Below are 23,184 nucleotides of genomic sequence, written 5' to 3'. Positions count from 1 at the left end.
CACACATACACACACACACACTCACAGACAGATTTAAAAAAACACAGATATATAATGTATGTATTGCTAGAAAAGAGGAAAAAAAAAACTATTAACATGAAAAAAAAAATCAAAAATATTCTCCTGTATTGTACGACATACACACATAACAGACACACTATAGAGGTCATTTTAACAACTCCGTCTGCACCCGATCTCTCATCTTTTATCCTCCGCACAAACGTTTGCTCCCTGTGGTTGGTGGATGGTGGAGGAAATCCCCACGCTCGTGTTCTAACGTGGACAGCAGTGGCACAACCACACACACGTGCTGTTAAAGAAGAAGATGCCATGATGTGACGCTCATCATCGTCATCCTCCTCCTCCTCCTCCTCCTCCTTCCTCTCCCTCTGCCAACTTCTCCTCTCTGGAAACAGAAACATCTCGCCAAAAGTCGTTGGCCAGACAGACGGCAGAGCCACAACCAAACAAACACACACCCCATGTCTCAGTTTTGCCTGATTGTTTGAGCTGCTCCGAAAACAACGCCACTTATTTGTTTGGGCTCAGTTCTTTGTTGAGGAGCAGGAGGAGGAGCAGGAGGAGGAGGAGGAGGAGGAGGAGTGGCAGGAAAGATAAAAGATTTAGTTTTTTGCATGCAGTCAGAACAGAGGACGAGGAAGACATGCCCAGTGTTGACAGACGAAAGAGAAGCCTCGGGTCGTTCACGTGTAGCTAAATGATCACCTCGATCTAGCGTCTGCTTGAAAGACTTATTTTAAAGTATTTTACTCAATTAAATGTCAACTCATTTTATGATTTCTTAACCGTTTGACTGTTTTTAATAACTAAAACAAGTTCTCTGATTATTTTCAGCTTCTTAAAAGTAAACAATTTCAAGTTTCCTCGCTTCGTATAACAACAAATATCAGAAAAACAATAATTTAACGTTTAACAACAACATTTTCAGGAACAACTATTTAAATAATCGAAATATTTTATCGATTGTGGAAATAATCAACGCTACACTGATGACTTTTATTTTGAAAACTTGTGACTGACATGTTTTCAGTGTGGACAGACTTTTATTTTGAAAACTTGTGACTGACATGTTTTCAGTGTGGACAGACTTATTTTTGAAAGCTTGTGACTGACATGTTTTCAATGTGGACAGACTTTATTTTGAAAACTTGTGTGACATGTTTTCAATGTGGACAGACTTATTTTGAAAACTTGTGACTGACATGTTTTCAATGTGGACAGACTTTTATTCTGAAAGCTTGTGACTGACATGTTTTCAATGTGGACAGACTTATTTTGAAAACTTGTGACTGACATGTTTTCAATGTGGACAGACTTATTTTTGAAAGCTTGTGACTGACATGTTTTCTATGTGGACAGACTTTAATTTTGAAAACTTGTGACTGACATGTTTTCAGTGTGGACAGACTTTTATTTTGAAAACTTGTGACTGACATGTTTTCAGTGTGGACAGACTTGCTCCATATTTTCTTTGGCTTTTATTCAGACACATTATCAAAGAAGTGAAAATCGCGTGTTTTTCACGATGCTACATGTGAACGACCTCTAAAGGTTCAGGGTTTTGTGCCAAGGCCTTAGCGACGCTTGATGGTTTCACCAAGCCTTGCATAAGTGTGTGCGTGTGTGAGTGAGAGAGTGAAGGTCTGCCGGCAGACTGGGACTTGACGCGAGGTCCACAACACCAGGGCCTGGTAGGAGAGTCTTTGTGGAGGGTGTGGTGAAGAAGGATTTAAGTGCTAAAAAAAGAAAAAAGAAAAATAGGTGCATTTTGACGCCGCTCGTCAAAAACACAAAAAACAAACAAAGAAAAAAAACGATGACTTGAACTTGGACTGGAGGGCTTTCACCCTGTCACCGTCGCTCGTCCTGTCCAAACCCTACATTCACCGAGAATCCTGTTCCATTTTTAGAAAACTGTAGAAGTGCCTAAGAAATGCTCATCAACAACAACAACAACAACAACAACAGCACGCATCCCGAGTGTATACGCTTCAAAAAAAAATAAAAACAAACAAACAAACACTGGCTCTCACCACACGGACTGTTCGGGGGAAAAAAACGGACTTTTCCGACAAACCGTTTTTCATCGACGTCTCAAGTGACTTTATCGGGAAAAACAAAAGAAGCGGGAAAAAGAGGACGGACAAATCAGAAGCTAGCTTTGTAGAATGTGGTCCGAGTAGAGTTTACATGAGCAGACGTGAGCGAGTGACAGTGTTGTGAAACTGTGTCACGTGTGTGTAAAAGTGTCTCTTATTTTGAGAGTTTATATTCATAGTTTAGAGACGTATTCAAAAAAAAAAGGTTATTTAAGAGGTTTTGTGTTGTGTGTGTCTACTCTTGAGGTATGTTTGAAAAACCACGCCCCCTCCGTCACCACCTCCACAACAACAACAACAACAATCATCTTTAAATTATTATTCTTTAACAGCAAAACTCTGTAATGTCATGGTGCTTGATTAACATGGACAATCCACAGTGGGATCATTTCCATCCGTGCACTCTTCAGTCTGCTCCTGTTTGACTCTGCGATGTCTTAAGAATGACTTTTGACACTTTTCTGATTTGAAACGGACGTTTTCTAACGTACTCGCGTCCCTGCACCAAACCCCATAGAGAAAACCATCCATTTTACACCACAGCTCACAGGAGTTGTCGACCCACTGCTGCCTCTGTGGGTACGTTTAAATGTATAATTTGGTCACTTAAGTGTTTAAATTCCTTTGTTCTGATTTACCGCAGTGACACAAAGTGACCACACGAGGCAGCAGTAGACCAGCAGCTCCTGTGTCTCTGTGAGCTAAAATCGATGATTTTCTCTATGGGGTTTGGTGCAGGAGAGTTCGCTGTTGAAAAGAAAAGTCTGTAACTTTGAGATAATCTATGAATATGTTCTTAAGGTATCGTAGACGTAATCAGGAGTAGATTTTATATATATTTTATTCAAAAAGACCTTCTACAACAACAACAACAATCATCATTTTTCATCCGTGTGGCAGGTGGTTTTAGAAAAAAACAAAAAACACAAAAGACAAAAAAAACCACGTTCTATATTTTGTTGTAATTTATCTTTTTTCGGTTTAAATTTGAGTCAGAAACAATGTTGTAAACTATTCTGTTTTGAAATGAATGTAATTTATTGGGGCTGTTTTTTCACTCATTTCAACGTTTTAACCGGTCAGGTCAGCAAATGAATGAGTGAGTGAGTGAGTGAGTGAGTGAGTGAGTGAGTGAGTGAGTGAGGAGACGCGTTTTTGTTTTGTTTTTTAAAAAAGAAACATTCAAACCCACCGATGGAAAGCGACCGGACCTTTCTTGCCTTCTCGTTGACGAAAGAAAAAAGAGTTTAAAGTTAAAAGAGTCGCTTGTGTTGTTGGAGGAGAGAAAAAATATTCAAAAAGACATAAAAAATAAATCAAAAAGTTTATTGTATAGGTGACATTTTATCAAAAAAATGAAAAAAAGAAGAGCAGAAAAATTTCCAAAAAAGATGTACTTTTCACTCTATAGTATAATAGTGTTTCATAACAATATTGAGTTGTTGCCGTGGCGACGCGATGATGACTAAAGTTGGGTATTTTTGTAAATGACATGGTTTCCTGTTGGTTTTTGTTTCTGTTTTTTTTTGCTAGAACACTGTACACAACACGGTTAGATTGTTAAAGAAAAGACTGCGAACGTTTCTTATTCTTCACCGAGATTTACGACAACGACCTAAATATTTTCATTAGCAAAAAATATTATAACAACAGCAGCCTCTGTAAGCGCTGCGACTGTAACACTACGATAGATTTAAAGTCCTCAATGTTGCATAGATTATATATATATATATATAAATATTATATATAAGAATGAAATAATCTATTAATTAATAATAAGTTTGGATGTACAGCTCATCCCCTGACAAAGGACCTTTAGGTTCCACACTTTATTCGAGGCGTATGTATCACTAGAGTTAAGGATTGCACTTTTCATAAGGGTTTGAAGATGTGATCGTTTTTTTTTATTTCTTAACTTACAGTTTTAAAAAAATAATAATAATCTGTTCATTAATCAGAGGCAGAAACCATGTTTGCATGAGGGGAAATCAGTGTTTTACTTTTCTTTTACTGCAGCAGAGAATAACAACAACAAAAGTGAATGTGTCTGAAAACACGACATTTCCCACAATGCCCTTTGTTTGTCTTTTAAACGAGGAAATGTGTCGGGCCGTGTTTGACTGACGGTGAAGAGGAGGAGGAGGAAAATAAAGAGAAAAAAATGGAAGCACTTTCTGAGCAGACTCAGCTTATCCAAAACAATTTGCCTTATCTTGAGTCTATCGTGCTTAAAGGGACAGTACGGGTGTTTTTTTTTTGAAGTTTGTGGTCTCTCACATAACTCAATCTACTCCTGTCTGACGGTCCTGTCTAGGATGTCTTAAGAATGACTTTTCTGGTTTGAAACAGAAGAGTTCTAACGTATGCGTTTCCCCACACCAAACCCCATAGAGAAAATCATCGATTTTACATCACAGCTCACAGGAGTTGCTGATTCACTGCTGCCTCCATGAGTACGTTTAAATGTGTAATTTGCTCACTTCGGTCTTTAAATTCCTCTGTTCTGATTGACCTCAGTGACACAAACTGACCACACGAGGCAGCAGTAGACCAGAAGCTCCTGTGTCCCTGCGAGCTAAAATCACTGATTTTCTCTATGGGGTTTGGTGTGGGAGAGTTAGCTCTTAAAAAACGTCCATTTCCAGCAAAAGAAAAATGCTGAAAATGTTCTTAAGATGTCACAGAATTAAGCAGGAGTAGATTTGATTGATATTTTATTCAAAATTGGCTCAAAAAAACAGTTTTTATCTCATGTGGAGTGATCCATAAAATCACTGCAGACACCTCACACAGCCACACTTCTAAAAACCTGAACTATCCCTTTAAAGTTTTATGTTTTTAAGAGCTCTTAAAAAAAAAAGTTATTCCTCACTTTCATTTCACTTTTATCTCTTTATATTAAAAACATTTTTTTTCGAGGTTTTAAGCCAAAACTGCATGAGCGTGAACAGCCGCTGATCTTCAACCTTTGTCCCCTTTGCCTTATTACAATGGCACTGAACGGAGCTTGTAACTCACAGCTTTAGCCAGCAGAGGGCGCTACACTGGGAGACTGCAGGGTGAAGACGTGTGTGGCTGCCTGTGCCATCGCTGCAGTTAAACCTTTACCAACCAACACAAGTACAAACGAGACAGATCCATTCAAGAAAAGACCCTCATCCCAGTTTTACTTTCAATGTAATCATTTCTAAATGTTCTTTTTGGGTTTTTTGTTGTTGTTTTTTTCATATATTTTGTGCTATTTTATGTTTCTATAGTCCAATGTTTCTTTGGTTCCAGCAAGATAATGTAAAATCTATTGGAAGATAAATAAAGAAAATCAAATGAAATGATTTTTGTCTGGACGTCTTATTGATGTCACATCGCACACGCGTTTTCTTCTCCAGTTTGAAGTGAAGTTTGTGTTGCACCAAACTCCATAGAGAAAATCAACCATTTAACATCACAGCACACGGGAGCTGTTGATCGGCTGCTGCCCCCGCGAGTGAGTTCAAATGTGTCATTTCTGTCACCGCGGTGTTTAAATTCCTTTGTTCAGATTTACATCAGTGACACAAAGTGACCACACGAGGCAGCACTAAAGCAGCAGCTCCTGTGTTGCCTGTCGCTAAAATCGCTCATTTTCTCTATGGGGTTTGGTGCAGGAGAGTAAGCTTGTGTTTTTAGTCAGAAAAGGCAACAAACATGTCGGCAGGATGTTGTAGAGTTAGAGTTGTGTGTCCTCGTGTCCACACTGGCAGCCATGTATGTGTCACAAAACTGAACTGTGCCTTTAAACTAAATCATATGAGGGCTCATTAGTACTGAAATATCTCTGCTTTCACTTAATTTTCCATGGAAGTCGCTCGTGTTTTTTTAACTGTTTCCAAGCCGCTGCAGTGTGTAAATCTAGTGTCTATAAAGAGTGCGTTTGTGTCTATATTTAGTTTTTAAATGTGTTGCACGGCAGACACACACGGCAGTGTCCTCAAATTACTCCAGACAGATTTACGGAGGAAACTCCTCGCCGAGCTCGCTGGTGTGTGCAGCTGCGCGGAGGAAGACTGAGTGTGTCTGGAACAGCCTCTGTCACCTCACCAGCGCTTGACCTAGTTTCCACGGCAACTGTGGAGACTGTCCTACCATGAAAAATGACATCATCAGTAGACACTGCAGGATCTCTTGTAAGCGCTTGTCAGCAGTGAGTGCACGGAGTGTGAGACAAAGACGCCCCAGTCAGACTGAGCAACATGGCTGCCGGGGACAAGGGGGGGGTAAAATACTAACAGTAAAATACACTTTACAACATTTAAGTATATATATAAAAACAATAAAGGTTAGGTTTGTGTCACTTTGTAACCGACTCACTCTCCCACAACAAACTCCATAGAGAAAACTAGTGATTTTACATCACAGCACGCAGGTGGTGTTGATCCACTAGTTTAATGAGTTATTTAATGCTGTTTTGTGACGTCGCTGTTTGAAATCGTGCAGTGACATAAAGTGGCCACACGAGGCAGCAGTGGACCTGCAGCTCCTGTGTCCCCTGTGAGCTAAGAACCACCACGATTTTCTCTATGGGCTTTGGTGCGGGAGAGTGAGCGTTTATTAAACCTCTGAGATAGCGACGTGAACATGTCGTTAAGATGTTACGGACTTCAGTGAGTGATGCTTTTATTAGGTGAGATGTTTATGAAGTGGTTAAATTCATGACTTTTTAATCCCAGAACTATCTAGTGGGTCTTTTAAAATAAATATTTACTAATTCTGCCCATTTCCTGTCCTCTCTTTGTTGTCCCTGTGGCTGTGGCTGTGAGTTGTGGCACTAATCGCCTGCCATACGTTGGAGGAAACAGTATCATCCAGTGGATGCACCAGTTCCAGAGGCGTGGATTCCCAGCAGCAGCAGCAGCAGCTGCAGCAGGAGCAGCAGCAGCAGCAGCAGCCCTGTTGTTGTCTTCCTCCTCCTCCTCCTCCTTCCTCCTCCTCCTCCTCTTCTTCCTCCTCCTCGGGATAAACAGGCTCTTTGCCTTTAAGTCTCGTGGAGCCCACTGTGCAGAGAAATGCAGCACCAGCCTTCACACAAAGATCCAGTGGTTTCTAATTATAGCCAATCGTATTTTTACCACACCTTATTGCATTATGGATGCCGCGGGAACGGTGTCCCTTCAAGATAGCGTGGGAATGTGTGAGTAGAGGCTGTGGCCGTGCGTCCTCCTCCTCCTCCTCCTCTTCCTCCTCCTCCTTCACCATCATCCATCCATCACAGGCTGCAACTGCAAAGAGCGTCTCATCCACCGGAGGCTGCGGCGGCTGTGTGTCATGTCTGGAGTCTGAAGACCCGGCTCCTCTGCGGGGATCATGCGTGGCGCGTAGCCGCAGCTGAGGACGTGTGTTTGCCGCCTGCCACGGGAGCGCGATGCGGGAGTACAAGGTGGTGGTGCTGGGCAGCGGCGGGGTGGGCAAGTCCGCCCTCACCGTGCAGTTCGTCACCGGCACGTTCATAGAGAAGTACGACCCGACCATTGAGGACTTCTACAGGAAGGAGATCGAGGTGGACTCGTCCCCGTCGGTGCTGGAGATCCTGGACACCGCCGGCACCGAGCAGTTCGCCTCAATGAGGGACCTCTACATCAGGAACGGCCAAGGCTTCATCCTGGTCTACAGTCTCGTCAACCAGCAAAGTTTTCAGGACATCAAGCCCATGAGAGACCAGATCATCAGGGTCAAAAGGTCAGACACTACCCGTTTTATTGTCTTATCTTCTACTTTAGTGCAAGGTTTATGTTTTAGGTCAACTCCTGAACGGTTGTTGAATGTCATAATGTGAAACAAAGAAGCATCATTATCATTCCTGTATTATGTTATTGTAAGAATAACAGTGAAACATAATGAAGTCTTAACATGGTGGAGTTCCACCTGGAACCTGTCGAGATCCCCTAAAAGTTGTAAAAGCTGGAAAGCACCAAAACAAACGAAAACAAACAAAGAAACAACATTTAAAATCAGCAATATCTTTCTAGTTGCATCTAGAACTCTTATATTCCTTCTCATACCCGCAAATTAAATATAAGTATAAATATAAGTACCTGGAACATGTTTTAGGTCCATAGTTGAATGCCACGTGTGAGACAAAGAACATAACAATCACTACATTAGTTCATAGTCATTCCTTTATTATGTTATTGCGAAATAGCAGTGAAAATAATGAAGTCTGAACATGGTGGAGTTCCACCTGGAACCTGTCGAGATCCCCTAAGATGTTGTAAAAGCTGGAAACCACCAAAACAAACAAAGAACATGAACAAATAGAGTGATATCCTTTCATTTTCATCTGGAACTTACATCCTCACAAATTAAATAGAAATTAAGCTGGGGTACCACCTGGAACCTGTCGAGATCCCCTAAAAGTGTTACAATCTGGAAACCACCAAAACAAACAACATGTCACATCCGGAACGGGCAAAATGGCTGTTGGATGTCATACTGTGAGACGAAGAAGCACAACAATCGCTATCTAAGTTCATTACCATTATCTGAACAGGCTGGAGTTCCACCTGGAACCTGATCGAGATCCCCTAAAAGTTGGAAGCTGGAAACCACCAAAACAAACGAAAACAAACAAAGAAAATGGAAAACATACAGTGATATTTTCATCTTGTTCTTTTTAAACACTAGTGTCACTTAAGAAATAAAGTTACATCTTATCAGGCTGGTGTACCACCTGGAACCTGTTAAGATCCCCTCAAAGTTGGGAAAAGATGGAAACCACATAAAAACGATAAATAAATAACATGTGATTTCTATTTATTTCCATCTGGAACTCAATCGTCTCATCTCCCTCGTTCTCATTCAGTGCTTTTGTAACCAGCTCTTATTAAGTTCCTCTTAAGTGATGCTTAAGACATTTAGTTATGTCTAATTAGACGTAAAGATTTAAAGTGTTAGCAAAATAAAAACAAACAAACAAAATCTCATAAAAGGGGAGTTAGAACACCTTAATAATTCCTTATAATTCCAGAGTTATCTTATTGTGAATTAAAGTGTGAATATAAGATAAGTGTAATCAGGTGGGAGTGCCTCAGGGAACCTGTCAAGATCCCCTTAAGGTTTAAAGATGGATACGAAAATAAAGCAAACAAAATCTCATAAAAGAAAGTAAAAACATCGAATAATTCTTTACAATTCCCTTGTTTTCTTATTGTGAAATAAACTGTACATATAGGATAAGTGTAATCAGGCGGGCGTACCTCAGGGAACCTGTCGAGAAACCACCCAAACTGTTAGATTTCCTTTTCTTTCTGTCCAAACCTCACCTCCGTCACCTCCCTCCTCCTCCTCTTCATCCTCTTCTTCCGTGAGCAGCTCATGTGTTCCTCATAAGAGCGCAGCTGCGTCTCACCTGTCACACATCAACCCGCTGAACTCCAGCTGCGTTCCATTTCTCTCCTCCTCCTCCTCCTCCTCTCACACATGACTAAGTCGGGACGGCTTTGATCGCCTTTGTCCATTACTCATCCCGAGAAGCCGGCGAGTGAGCGAGCGAGGAAAAGAAAAGCTGCAAATATTTCCTCTTGGTGGTGACATGTTGTTTTTTTGGCTTAGGATCTCCTTTGATTTATTCCATTCATATTTCTGGAGCCATGTCAAGACTCTTAATATAAGTCACATGACTGACAGAGTGTGGATTTACATCTATGAAAAAAAGAAAAGCTAAAAAAAAAGTGTTAGATTTAAAGGGATAACTCTGGGTTGTTTTCCCTCGCGCTCTCACACCAAAGTCCATAGAGAAAATCAGCGTTTTTAGCTCACAGGGACACAGGAGCTGCTGGTCTAATGCTGCCTCGTGTGGTCACTTTGTGCCACTGACATTAATCTGAACAAAGGATTTTAAATGCCGAAGTCAGTCAATAACATTGTGTGACAACATGTACACTTGCTGATGGAGGCAGCAGTGGATTAACCACTCCTTTGTCCTGTCATGTAAAAATCACTGATTTTCTCTATGGAGTTTGGTGCAGAGAGACTGAAAGTGACCGAAGCTTCAGTTTCCAGTCAGAAAACTCTGTCTCACAGCGAGTTAAAGTGTTGCACGTATTCTCAACATACTGTAGACCGAAGTCCACCCAAACGCTGTCCCTTTAAGGACCAGAGAGTCAATCGAGGACGTCCTGCACGACCCCAAACTTCACTACGACTTCTCCATTTTCCTCCGTGTTCATAAAGAATTTAGAGGATAACTCGGGTTTTAGTGCTCAGGAAATTGTGGGCAGGGAGTAGAAGTCGTTTCAGGTCACGACTGGGGAAGAAAGAATATGCGCCTCATTTAATATACATGTGATGATACATGTTCTAATTTGGGAAAATGGGATTATTCTGTTGTTTCCGCTCTTTCGTGAAAGTACGCTGCTGCACATGTCACACAGGAAGTGGGTTTTATTTCAGAAACCCCGACTCCGTGTCGTGTCACAGTCACTTATCAGTTGTGTGTCTCTGTGTTCAGTTGATGCAGAGCTTTCAGCTCACATTTCCGGGGAGTGAAGTGAATGCTGCTGTGGCGTCAGCGGCTGAGTGGAAGCAGCTGAGCGTCACAGCTGACGACGCAGAGCAGGAGTAACACGCACGAGGGAGGGAAACTCCTCTGAAATCAGCCACATGATGAAGGATAATTGTTTGTTTGTACGGATTAAAATAGCTGTTGACGAAATGTCTCTAAATCACACTGAAATCACTTTATCTTAGATTTTAGATAACCCTAACCCTCATTTGTGCTGAACGCTCACACACACACAGGGAACAGATACTTTAACAAAGTCTATGAAGAATTAAGAACATGTTCACGTCTTTATCTCACCGTTAGACGGACTTTTATGACCGGAAACGGACGTTTATAAAGCGCTCACTCTCCCACACCAAACCCCATAGAGAAAATCAGTGATTTTAACATCACAGCACACAGGAGCTGTGGATCCACTGCTGCCTCCATCACTAAGTTCAAATATGCTGTTTTGTCACGACGGCTTTTAAAAGCCTTTGTTCGGATTTACCACAGTGACACAAAGTGACCACACGAGGCAGCAGTGGACCAGCAGCTCCTGTGTTCCCTTGAGCTAAAAACGCTGATTTTCTCAATGGAGTTTGGTGTGGGAGCGTAAGCGGTTTACAAACTCCTGTTTCCTGTGAGAGAAAGCATTGGACATATAATTAGAGTACTGTAGACTTAAGCAGGCATAGATTTTATGAGGTGAGCCTTTGTGTAAAGTGGCTAAAATCGGGGTTTTTTTCCCTGTCAGCAGCCGTGTTTTCATCGAGAGCGAGTAATTGTGCAACCACACTTTGAAAAAAAAACAACCAAACCCCTGATCTATCACTTTAAGGACAACAAGAGCAGCTCGTTACTCAGTCACACACACACACACACACACACACACAGATAGATGCACTTATTAAAGTTCATAAATCCACCCCTGGTCCTCATTAGCTGTCGTCAGATCACAAATGATCCTGCTGATGCAGCAGCAGCAGCAACAAGAACCACAATGAGATGTAACATGTGCTCACTCACCAGAACTTAATGGGACTGTGTTGGGTTGGAAGCCAAGACGACATCAGGCTTCCATTAGAGAATCGTATAAAGCAGAATGCTTACGCAGGATTCTGTGAGGGGCGGGGGGTTGTGTGTGTGTGTGTGGGGGGGGCGGTGGCGTGAGGAACAAGTGAGATCCTGCATGTTATTGTGCTTTGTGTGTGGTGCGGGTGGCGTAAAGCCACGGCCTCTTGCTGAGGCAGGCGCTTCTCGTTCACACATCCACTCCCATGCGTGCGTGTGTGTGTGTGTGTACGAGGGGAAAAAGCTCCCGTTAAATACACTCATTTAACTTTATATACAGTTATTATACAGCCATTTATGTTTGATAAAGTCTGTAAGAATAAATCTGGATTTCCCCGGGAAACTGAAGTTTGTGTCACTTTGTAAAGCGTTTACTCTCCCTGCACCAAACCCCATGGAGAAAATCAGTGATTTTAACATCACAGCGCACAGGAAGTGTCGATCCACTGCTGCCTCCGTCAGTAACTTTAAATATGCTGTTGAGTGACTTCGTCCTTTGAAATCCTTAGTTTGGATTTACCTCTGCGACACAAACGCTGTGTCGCTTTCCACACGAGGCAGCAGTTAGAGCAGCAGCTCCTGTGTCACTGAGAGCTTAAAACGATGATTTTCTCTGTGGAGTTTGGTGTGTGGGTGAGTGAGCGGTTTATAAACTTCAGTTTCCAGGCAGAACAGACCATGGAATGATGAGATACAGTTACAAACACATTCTTAAGATCTCATAACCTCATACAACTACATTTAATAGTAAGAGTATAAAATGAACACCCCACACACTGGAAATCTTACTCTCAGTGAAAACATCATCTGGGTGTTCAAAGCACCGGAGCTGTGTTTTCACGCTGCACTGATGCCGCGTCTAATAGCAGGCGGTGACCATCACGCGCCACTGAGTGGGAATAGGACGTGTGCGATGGAAAAAAAAAAAACAAACGACATTTCCCAGGGGTCACTTTGGTGCGGGCACTTCCTGACCTCAGGCTTTTAGCGTTTGCCACTAAGAAGGAGGAGGATGAGGAGGATGAGGAGGATGAGGAGGAGGAGGGAGAGCTAAGACGAGTAAAGTGCTCATTGTCGGCGTGTAAATGTGCTTTAAACGTATTTACTCCACTGAGTGTTTTCAGTGTCGTTTGTCACGGTCAGAGCAGACGTGGAGCTGTCGTCGGCCGCGCTCACGTCACTGAGAACGCGCCTTTAAAACAAGATAATAATCCTGTCGTGTTTGTGTCGTCCACGTGTTTCTGCTTTACCTTCAGCAGGAAAGAGGAAAAAAAAATGACCTCGCTTTGATCTGATCTGGGATTTTCCACGTTTTGATGATTATCACTTTGAGATTCCAGATCCTGAGGGGAAGATTAAAAGTGACAACATCACTGAGGAATGGATTTCAGGAAGTTTTCACATAACTGTAGTGGTTGTCTCTGTGTGTGTGTGTGTGTGTGTGTGTGTGTGTGTGTGTGTGTGTGTGTGTGTGTTACTTCTTGTTGTTGTTGTTTTTGACGTTTTCTGGAGAGTGAATGGGAGTGGGTCTTATTTTGGCGCCTGATGTGAATTAAAGTGAGTCATTTTTGCATTTTTTATTTATAAAGCAACACAAAGTTGCTGTACGGTAACATTACAATGACAGGGAAAAATAAATAAATAAATCATTTAAAAAAAAAGCAGAGATAACAGCAGCTAACAGCTCACACTGTGTCTAATCCTGAATTTATTAAGCATCAAGAAGAAATTCATCCACTTCACAAAAGACTCACCAAATATAATCTACACCTGTTATAGTCTACGATATCCAAAGACTGTGTTCACATCATTTCTTTCCATTAAAAAGCTGGAAACTGAAGTTTGAACACAATTCACTCTCCCACACCAAACCCCATAGAGAAAATGAGTGATTTTAGCTCACGGGGACACAGGAGCTGCTGGTCTACTGCTGCCTCGTGTGGTCACTTTGTGTCACTGAGGTTAATCCGAACAAAGAATTTCAAATGCAGAATTTAAAAGAATAAGACGTTTGAATTTACTGATGGAGGCGACAGTGGATCGACAGCTCCTGTGTGTGTGATGTAAAATCGCTGATTTTCTCTATGGGCTTTGGTGTGAGAGAGGTCAACTCAAACATATACTTAAGATATCATAGACTTAAATATACATAGTTTTTATCAGGTAAGTCTTTTGTTAAGTGGCTAAAATCAGTTTTTTCATCGGTTTCACGACTCTGGCTTGGTTCACCTCCTCCTCACAAGAGCTGTAAAGAAACTTAACTTGGACTTAATTCCTCACACTCTCAGCGTTTAACCGTGAAGAGAGGAACGTGAAATGTGGAGGAGCTGAGCTGCATCATTAAAGATGGAAATGAAGAGGTTTCCATTGTTAAAAAAGAGAAGAAAAAAAAGCCTTCTCCATCTGCTGAGCAGGCTTTGTCTCTGTTGTCTCTGTTGTCTCTTTTGTCTCTTCATCACAGGAATGTTTGTTTGTGTTTGTAGCCTCACGATGCCAACAAACACCAGTTAGAAAAAGCTTTGTTCTCCTGCACTAACAAACACCCTTCAGGAGTTCACATACACACATACATACGTACTGTATATATACACATGTATATGTATATATATACTGTGTAGCTTCTGTGTGTCTCATTAAGAGCTCATCTGTGTTTGTGTGTCGGAGCTTTGGTGGAGGATATTTGGTAACATTGTGACATTGTATTACGTTTTTTCGGAAACCTTAAAAAAAAAATTGCAACAGTACTAGGGTATTTTGTAACGTTGAAACATTTTATAACGTTTTTTTCAGAAACGTAAAAAAATGTTTGCGACAATAGTAAGATATTTTGTAACACTGCGAGATTTTGTGACCTTTTTTCTGAAACGTAAATCTTTTTTGCGACATTAGTAAGATGTTATACGTACTGTGTTTCTGCTCAAAGTGCTAATGAAGAACAGATGCAGGGACAGAGAGGAGGCTGCAGGGTTCACCACTGCTCTTTTGTGATTTGTTTGTTTGTGTATCGTGTGGAGTTCTCGTGTGTGTGTGTGTGTGTGTGTGTGTGTGTGTGTGTGTGTGTGTGTGTGTGTGTGTGTGGCACTGTAACTTAGCTCAGCAGGCTCAGTAACGCTGTGGCCCCAAGAAGTGGAAAATGTGGTAGTCCTTTCTTTATGTGAGTTATAAACACTGGTTCTCACTGTGTGTGTGTGTGTGTGTGTGTGTGTGTGTGTGTGTGTGTGTGTTGTTTGCCCTTTTCCCAGCAGCTGATGTAAATCCCTCCACAGGTAAAATGACAGGAAGTATAGTTTCTGTGTGTAATAAAAGGTCAAATCGACAGTGTGTGTGTGTGTGTGTGTGTGTGTGTGTGTGTGTGTGTGTGTGTGTGTGGGGGGAGGAAAAATTAGTCACGATTTTGAAGTGCCACAAGGGGGAGCTGCATCTTAATAGTCGTTCATGATTGATAATCATCTTGTTTTTTACTTAAAAATGTTCACGAAAAAAAAAACATATCTTCAGCAACATGTTTTATAACATTACGATATTTTTTAGTAAGATATTTTGTAACGTTACGTCATTGTGTAAGTTTTTCGGAAAAATAAATCTTTTTTTCGACAGTAGTAAGATATTTACTAACATTACGACGTTTTGTGACATTTATCGGAAACGTAAATCTTTTTTGTGACATTAGTAAGACATTTTGTAACATTGCGTCATTTATCGGAAAAAAAACCTTGGTGTGATAGGAGTAAGATATTTACTAACATTACGACGTTTTGTGACATTTATCGGAAACGTAAATCTTTTTTGTGACATTAGTAAGACATTTTGTAACGTTACGTCATTGTGTTAGTTTTTCGGAAAAATAAATCTTTTTTTCAACAGTAGTAAGATATTTACTAACATTAAGACGTTTTGTGACATTTATCGGAAACGTAAATCTTTTTTGTGACATTAGTAAGACATTTTGTATCATTGCGTCATTTATTTATTATTTATCGGAAAAAACGTAAATCTTTTTCTTTTTTACACCACTAGTAAGATGTTTTGTCAGCATTGAACTTTCCCGTCTTTAAAGTTTCTCTGATATCAGTGACGTAAGTAGATTTATTTCCTCTGTGTCCGTCAGCTTTTAGAAAACCCGGTGCACAAACACAGTTCAAATACAAACATACAAACTAAATGAAGGCAGAGTACATGGAGGAAAAAGCGATTACAAAACCGCATTATGTACAGTTTTTATAAAACAATAAATCCCATTTATTTCGGTCACACAAACCGTGACAGAACATTTGACCAGATGATTTTCAGCAGGCCTCCGTCAGCTCCGTCCTCCCACTATCACGCTTTACTTCTACAGCTGTATTTTATAAATCATGACAGATTTTAATATCCGTATCTGTGTATAATTTAATACTCTGTCAGCCACCTGCTGTTTCCTGTTACCACAAATCCTGCACGCCTCTCCCCTCACTGCATTTCTGGAAACACAAATCTGCATATTTTATTCATACGGCCGACAGTTTCAGCCAAACACTCCAAACCTGGTCCAAGTGTGTTGATAACTCCCACAATGCACAGCTGCCAACTGTGGCGCTGGACCAGCAACAAGTTACAAGTGTTTATCATTTTCTGCTGCTTTATATTCACACAGTGTAAACACAGCCTGAGGGAAACTTTTAACTAGTACATTAAAGTATTTATACTGCATTATTAACATTATTTTTTGGCTATTACACAACACTGACACATTACGGTGTTTTAATGTGTTACCTGTTTCCTGTTTACACATCTGAAAAACATCTGGAGCCATGATTCTTCCCACTCAAACACAAGTCACAGGATGTGTTTACTCTACTTTTAGCTCACCAGAGTTAAATATCTCGCTTCAAGTTTCAAGTTTGTAAACCTCTCGCTCTCCCGCACCAAACCCCATAGAGAAAACCATCAATTCTAGCTCACGGGGACACAGGAGCTGCTGGTCTGCTGCTGCCTCGTGTGGTCACTTTGTGTCACTCGTGTCAAACTGAACAAAGGACGGGAAACACAGAATTGACAGAATAACACATTTGAACTCACCGATGGAGGCAGCAGTGGATCGACAACTCCTGTGTGCTGTGACGTTAAAATCGATGGTTTTCTCTATGGGGTTTGGTGAGCGCTTTAAAAAGTGAAGTTTCCAGTTACAGAAAGCTGTCTACAATTAAGACAAAGTGTCTGGTCTGTGCTAACAGTGTTTCAATACCTCTCACAAACATACACAAAACCCCCAATTATACCTTTTTGTGTAACACTGAACAATTTAATTGACACGAGTGACACGTTGTGCAGTGATACATGAGATCAGCGTTGTCAATCCCCGTGGGGGGGGGGGAAACACGTCTTCACGATGTTTTGTGCAGTTTCACTTTTCTCCTCATCACTGTTTTAATGCTGCCACACAAACTGTGCCGCCCCACTGTGAGACACTGGCGCCCCCTGTGTTTTTGTAGTTATATATAGAGGCTCTCTCCTGCCTGGCTGTCAGAGTGCATTTGTCTGTGCGGCGCTCTCCTCGTCTCACACGAACACGCCTGTCCTGCTGAGGTCAGCTGATGTTGGTGTTGCAACACAAATATTAATATCTTAAGAATTTCTTTGACAAGTTTGTGTCACTTGCTCTCTCCCACACCAAACCCCATAGAGAAAATCATCAATTTTACATCACAGCGCACAGGAAGTGTCGATCCACCGCTTCTTCCGCCAGTAGGTTCAAATATGTTGTTGAGTGACTTCGGCATTTAGAGTCCTTGATTTGTGTTTGTCTCAGTGACACAAAATGACCACACGAGGCAGCAGCAGACCTGCAGCTCCTGTGTCCTCATGAGCTTAAATTGATGATTTTCTCTATGGAGTTTGGTGTGGGAGAATTTCTACTCTACAAACTTGAGTTTGCAGCAAGTTAAACATATTCCGAAGATTTCATAGACGTAAGCAAGTGTAGATTTTATAAACTGAGACTTTTTTGGTTTCATTTTTCCATGTGTCATTGCCGGCAGCCATGTTTTCTTGTGGTTTTGCTGCAAATGCACATTCCCACTTTCTCTCCGCCGCTGAACGTTTGTCATTTCGCTTCTAACGCTCTTTAACATTTGATCAGATTTAGTAACAGATACAGGGGAGAGGGCGTATATTCTCACTGCAGGTAATGACACACAGCAGCAGCTAGAACGGCCTCCACCATCACTCATTCATAAGTGCATGCAGAGCCCAGGATTATTGATCTGCTGGTGCTGTTGAGAAATGGGCTCTTATCTACAAACTGGTGGCTTGCTGCCACACTGTTGAGCTGGGGGGGTGGGTGTATGTGTGTGTGGGGAGGGTTGAGTGAGGCTCAGGAAAAGAGACGGCAATCCTCTCAGAGGGTTTGTGATTTGATTGAAGCGCTCCTTTCAGGGTCTGATTGTTGAAGTGGACGCGTTTGCTTCTCCTGAACCTGGAGCCAAACTGCACCAGAGTGTGAGGACGTCTAAACTCCTTCAGTCACATGACTCTCTGCTCATCTGTCACATGACTCTCTGCTCATCTCGACTCAAAACTGATGCAGATATTTAACCCTTTAATTCCATTAACGCAAACGTGAAGTCTGTGTTACTGTAATTATGCGGCGACGGTTTGTGCTATCGGAAAAAGTCCAACGGTTTCTGAAAGCTAAGAAGTTGTGGTTATTACGGTAATTTCTCTGTCACCAGAGAGGAGAGAGTTGAGAGTTGAATTTTTTTGGCCTGTTTTTGGACATTGAGACAACGAGTCAAACAAAATGTTATTTGAAATGTTTTACACTGTTCAAATTTCAAATTTAATCTGGTGCTTTAAATTGTTAATGCACTATTTTAACATGCAGTAAACTGCAAATAACTATCACACATTGGTGGTTTATGGATTTTTGGAAACAAATATTGTGACAGTAGTAGTAATAATAATAATAATAATAATTATTATTATAATAATAAACTTTATTTATATAGCACCTTTCATACAAGGATTGCAGCTCAAAGTGCTTCACAATAAAAGGAAAATAACATTTAAAAAATACAACAATAGTACAACAATGAAACACAACGCAGTGTGGAATGAGGAGGAAAAAGTCAAAAACCCTGTTTTAACTTAAGTAGTAAGATATTTTGTAACATTACGTCATTTTGTGATGTTTTTCGGAAAACATAAATCTTTTTTTGTGACAGTAGTAAGGTGTTTTTCTTCATTTAAAATTCTTAATACACTATTTTAATCGTGTCTAAAATATCTTAAGAATATTTCAGCCTTTTCTGACTGGAAAAGTCAAAAACTCGAGTTTGTAAAGTGCCACACCAAACCCCATAGAGAAAATCAGCAATTTAAGCTCTTGAGGACACAGGAGCTGCCGGTCTAACTGCTGCCTCGTGTGGTCACTTTGTGTCACTGAGATAAATACGAATGAAGCATTTTAAATGCCGAAGTCACACAACAACATATTTGAACTTAGTGATGGAAGCAGCAGTGGGTCGACAACTCCTGTGTGCTGTGATGTTAAAATCAGTGATTTTCTCTATGGGGTTTGGTGCGGGAGAGGAAACGGTTTAGAAAGTGACACAAACTTCAGTTTCCTGTCAAAGACAGGTCGTTCAACAGTGAAATAAAGCAGCACACGTATGCTTTAGATATCATAGACTTCAGCTGGTGCACAGTCAGTTTCGGGAATATCCTCCTCCTCTTCCTCCTCTTCCTCCTCCTGTTTTAAAAACATAGGTACACACACATTAGCCAAATCTAAATATGAAGTAGAAAAATCGTTGTTTGGTGTGAGAGCTGCACATTAGCTTTATTCAATTATTCAATAACCCGTTCCATTACTCTCCTCAGCCTGGTTTCCTTCATTGTATCGATGGCTCACGGGGAAGGAGACGACCCCGGTTTCATCATCGCTCTGGTGGAAGAAAGCTTCTCTGATCCTCACCACACGGCGGTGGACGACGCAGAGTGGACAGCTAATGATTTTTTCTAATTCTAAAAGAGGACGTCACATGTGCATTCACGGATAAACAGGGAATCAGCGCTGTGTTGTTGTTTTTGCCGTGACAGTTGATGGCGTCCTCCTGAGAAGCTGTAGCTGTGTTTACCTCGCTCCTCTCGCTCTATTGTGCGTCGACAAACACAGTATATAGGCCAATAACACACACACACACACACACAGACACAGACACACACTCATTTAGGTGTCAGGAAGTGGCTGTCGTCTCAGCAGAAGCAGAGGAAGGCAACGTATTTCATTAATAATCTCTTTTAAATTTGACTTTCCCAGGTACCAGCAGGTGCCGGTGGTGCTGGTGGGCAACAAAGTGGACCTGGAGGAGGAGCGGGAGGTGTCACCCAGCGAGGGCCAGGCTCTGGCCGAGGACTGGGGCTGCCCGTTCATGGAGACGTCGGCCAAGAGCAAGACCATGGTGGACGAGCTGTTCGCCGAGATCGTCAGGCAGATGGACTTCTGCCCTCTGCCGGACCGGAGAGAGGCGTGCTGCCCTGCCTGCAGCGTACAGTAGCGGCCCGTCAGTGTGCTGGAGGGGTGATGGAGGGGTGATGGATGGGTGGAGAGGAGGAACTAATGCTGATTCATTCATGTTAGATCAATGCAAGATGGAAATGGAGGGGGTTTTAAATGTCACTCGTTGATTTGAACAGATTGAAGAAAACACAATTTCAGCCGGTCAACAAAGAACTCGCCTCATCAAATCAACACCTGCTTAAGTCTATGATATCTAAAGGATAAGTTTGTTATCTCACTGTTTGACACACTTTTCTATTTGTTGAGCCACTGCTGCCTCCGTCCGTACGTTCAACTGTCTTATTTTGTGACTTCTGTGTTTGAGTGACACAAAGTGACCACACGAGGCAGCAGTGGACCAGCAGCTCCTGAGTCTGAGCTAAAATCACTGGTTTTCTCTATGGACTTTGGTGAGAGGTTGGCTCCAACTTCAGTCTCACGCTCAGTTAATAAGATCTACGCTTGCTCATGTCTAAAATATCTTAAGAATATTTTGTCTATTTGCCTTTTCTGACTGGAAACTCAAGTTTGTAAAGTGCCACACCAAACTCCACAGAGAAAATCAGCAATTTAAGCTCATGAGGACCCAGGAGCTGCAGGTCTAACTGCTGCCTCGTGTGGTCACTTTGTGTCACTGAGATAAACATAAATGAAGCATTTTAAATGCCGAAGTCACACAACAACACATTTGAACTTACTGATGGAAGCAGCAGTGGGTCGACAACTCCTGTGTGCTGTGATGTAAAAATCAGTGATTTTCTCTATGGGGTTTGGTGCGGGAGAGTGAACGGTTAAACAGTGAGATAAAGATATCTGGTGTAGATTCTATCAGGCGGGCCTTTTGTTAAGTGGCTTAAATGAAGCATTTGTAGGATGCATAGACGTATCATGTAGCAGAAGTAGAACATACAGGTGAAGGGGAAAGTCATGTGTGAACACTCGTGAGTCCTCAGACAGCAGGGTGCTGGATTCTCAACACTCGAGCTCCCGCAGCCATCACCATCTCTGCTGGTTAACGAAGAATGACGTTTTTCAGGGTTTCCCAAAGGCAACACGGTGCCAAAACCATCTTAAAAGCCATTGATAAAGCAGATCATGTAGTGCTTAATGCTTTTGGGAAACCAGCCATAGTTTCTGAGCAGGGACGCAGCACTTCTCTGCTCGTGTGGCCCCCCGCCCCGCCCCGCCCCGCCCCCCTTCTTTGTTTTCTTTTTTTTTTTGCACTTTTGGGGAACTCTTTTGCAAACAGTGCAAGAACAATCAGCAGCAAGTCAACGTGAAGGGATGTCACCACTGTGAAGGAGTCAAGAACTGGACGCTCGTCACAGGCCCGCCTAACTATGAATGAATGAACACGTGAACGAATGTCTTAAATAAAGGAGGTGGCACCTTTGTGGGGGCGGGGATTCACCCAGAAGATCCCAAATGTTGATTTTACTGTGGATGATGATGTGTGCATGAAGTCGTACTGTCATTGAATTTACAATCAGTCACACCCAAAGAGACGGCATCGATCAATCAACCTGATCAGTCAATCACACGTTCAACACGTTACAGATGATACAAAATGCCTTGTTACATGACTGCGGTGTACGTGTGTAGCTCATTGATCTTAAATCACGTCGGAAAATGTTAGCAGGAAATACGTATTTTCAACAAAAATAAAGAAAAAAAAGTTTATGCACAACTTTGTCACACGCTCTCTCTCTCATTCACGAGTCGCCCTTCACCATGTTTTGCTTCTTTGGCGGGAACCTGGCTCCGCATTGTCCGCTTGATTGATGATGTTTTGCTCCTGCGGCTGTTTGTTCCCTTGTTCCCACTCCTCGTGCCGTCCAAGTGCCAACACTCTCCTGCTGAATCTGGTCCCCGGGAAAAAGTGCGACGAGCATTCGTCAAATTGTGAGTCCATTAGTGTATGAAGAAGCCGACGACTCGTGAGACTTCAGAGCCAAGACACGGAGCTTTCTCTTTTTTTGGAAGAGCGATTGTCATCTTTCAACACTTGGGAGAGAGAAAGTAATTAGGGAAATAAATTGTGGAGGGATTCAACGCATAATATAAAAGCTTTATTACAAAGTATTACAATATTTAGCAACATTTTAAGTTAATTTGATGAGACACATTATGCTTTATTTCTGTGATTTGTTTTTAGAATAATACAGTAAATATTACAGGTTTATATATGAGCCTGATTATGATGGGAATCATTTTTCTCCTCTTTCTAAACTCTGTGACTTTTCTATTAGAAATGAACAATTGTGGAGCAATAAATAAGTTAGCTAATGGAATTGGAATTTCATATGAAGATTTGTAGTTACAGAGGACACTGTGCACCCACAAGTTGTGCATTTATGGTAACAGTAACAATACTCTTATTAAAGCTATATTTTATGGAAAATTTAGCTTCAAAACATAATGTTTCTTGGGAATTATGAACTAAATATTGTGAGAAAATGAAAAAATAGTCTTATATCCACTTTCTCAAGTGAAAGGAGTGATGTTTGCAGTTTAAAGTAAAATGCACACAACAAATTCAAAAATTCTAATTCAACAAATTCCAAGGAAATAATAATAATAAAAAAAATATCTGAATGTGAATAAGTGATTAGATTCTGGAATAATCTACAGAGGTGGCTACATTATGTATTTTTATTAAAATGATATATATATTATACTCAGCTCAATCCATTGGATCAATTATCTAAAGCTTTCAACAAATCAGTCAGAAAAAGACAAAAATCATTTAATGTATTTTTTAGCAGGGTTTAAGTTTGATTTTGAGAAAACTATGTATTTTCTTGTAGTATGTAATATATCCCCGGTTCATGTTTTTTTTTTAACTGTCAACAGCGACACCTGCTGCCACAAATTACAACTGCACTTCATATTGGAGGTCACACAAGGACCACATTCCCAGCTGTTTTCAGTTCCTA

The 23,184-nt window shown here is 41.3% G+C and overlaps 1 protein-coding gene across 2 annotated transcripts; it reads left to right on the top strand.

Annotated features, from left to right (window-relative positions):
• The first annotated feature begins 7,057 nt into the window (after positions 1-7,057).
• LOC122763903 (ras-related protein Rap-2a-like) lies at positions 7,058-20,492 on the top strand. 2 transcript variants are annotated; one of them, XM_044018395.1, is made up of 2 exons: positions 7,058-7,832; positions 19,570-20,002. In XM_044018395.1, the coding sequence occupies exons 1-2, from the start codon at positions 7,519-7,521 to the stop codon at positions 19,709-19,711; spliced, it is 456 nt and encodes a 151-aa protein (XP_043874330.1). In that variant the 5' UTR covers positions 7,058-7,518; the 3' UTR covers positions 19,712-20,002. The 2 variants fall into 2 exon arrangements, with proteins under 2 accessions (XP_043874330.1, XP_043874321.1); XM_044018386.1 differs by lacking the exon at positions 19,570-20,002 and adding an exon at positions 20,009-20,492 and having other exon boundaries at positions 7,062-7,832.
• Positions 20,493-23,184: the final 2,692 nt, after the last annotated feature.

Source organism: Solea senegalensis, linkage group LG2, assembly GCF_019176455.1.
Source record: "Solea senegalensis isolate Sse05_10M linkage group LG2, IFAPA_SoseM_1, whole genome shotgun sequence".
Lineage (NCBI taxonomy): Eukaryota > Metazoa > Chordata > Actinopteri > Pleuronectiformes > Soleidae > Solea > Solea senegalensis.
The sequence above is the reverse complement of the archived record's forward strand: the minus strand, read 5'-3'. Positions and strand labels throughout refer to the sequence as shown.

Bases quoted from the DNA above. Each gene is read 5' to 3' on its own strand.
- LOC122763903 (XM_044018386.1), top strand. From the start codon at position 7,519: ATGCGGGAGTACAAGGTGGTGGTGCTGGGCAGCGGCGGGGTGGGCAAG. The intron at 7,833-20,008 runs GTCAGACACTAC...TGACTTTCCCAG, and splicing joins CAGATCATCAGGGTCAAAAG to GTACCAGCAGGTGCCGGTGG.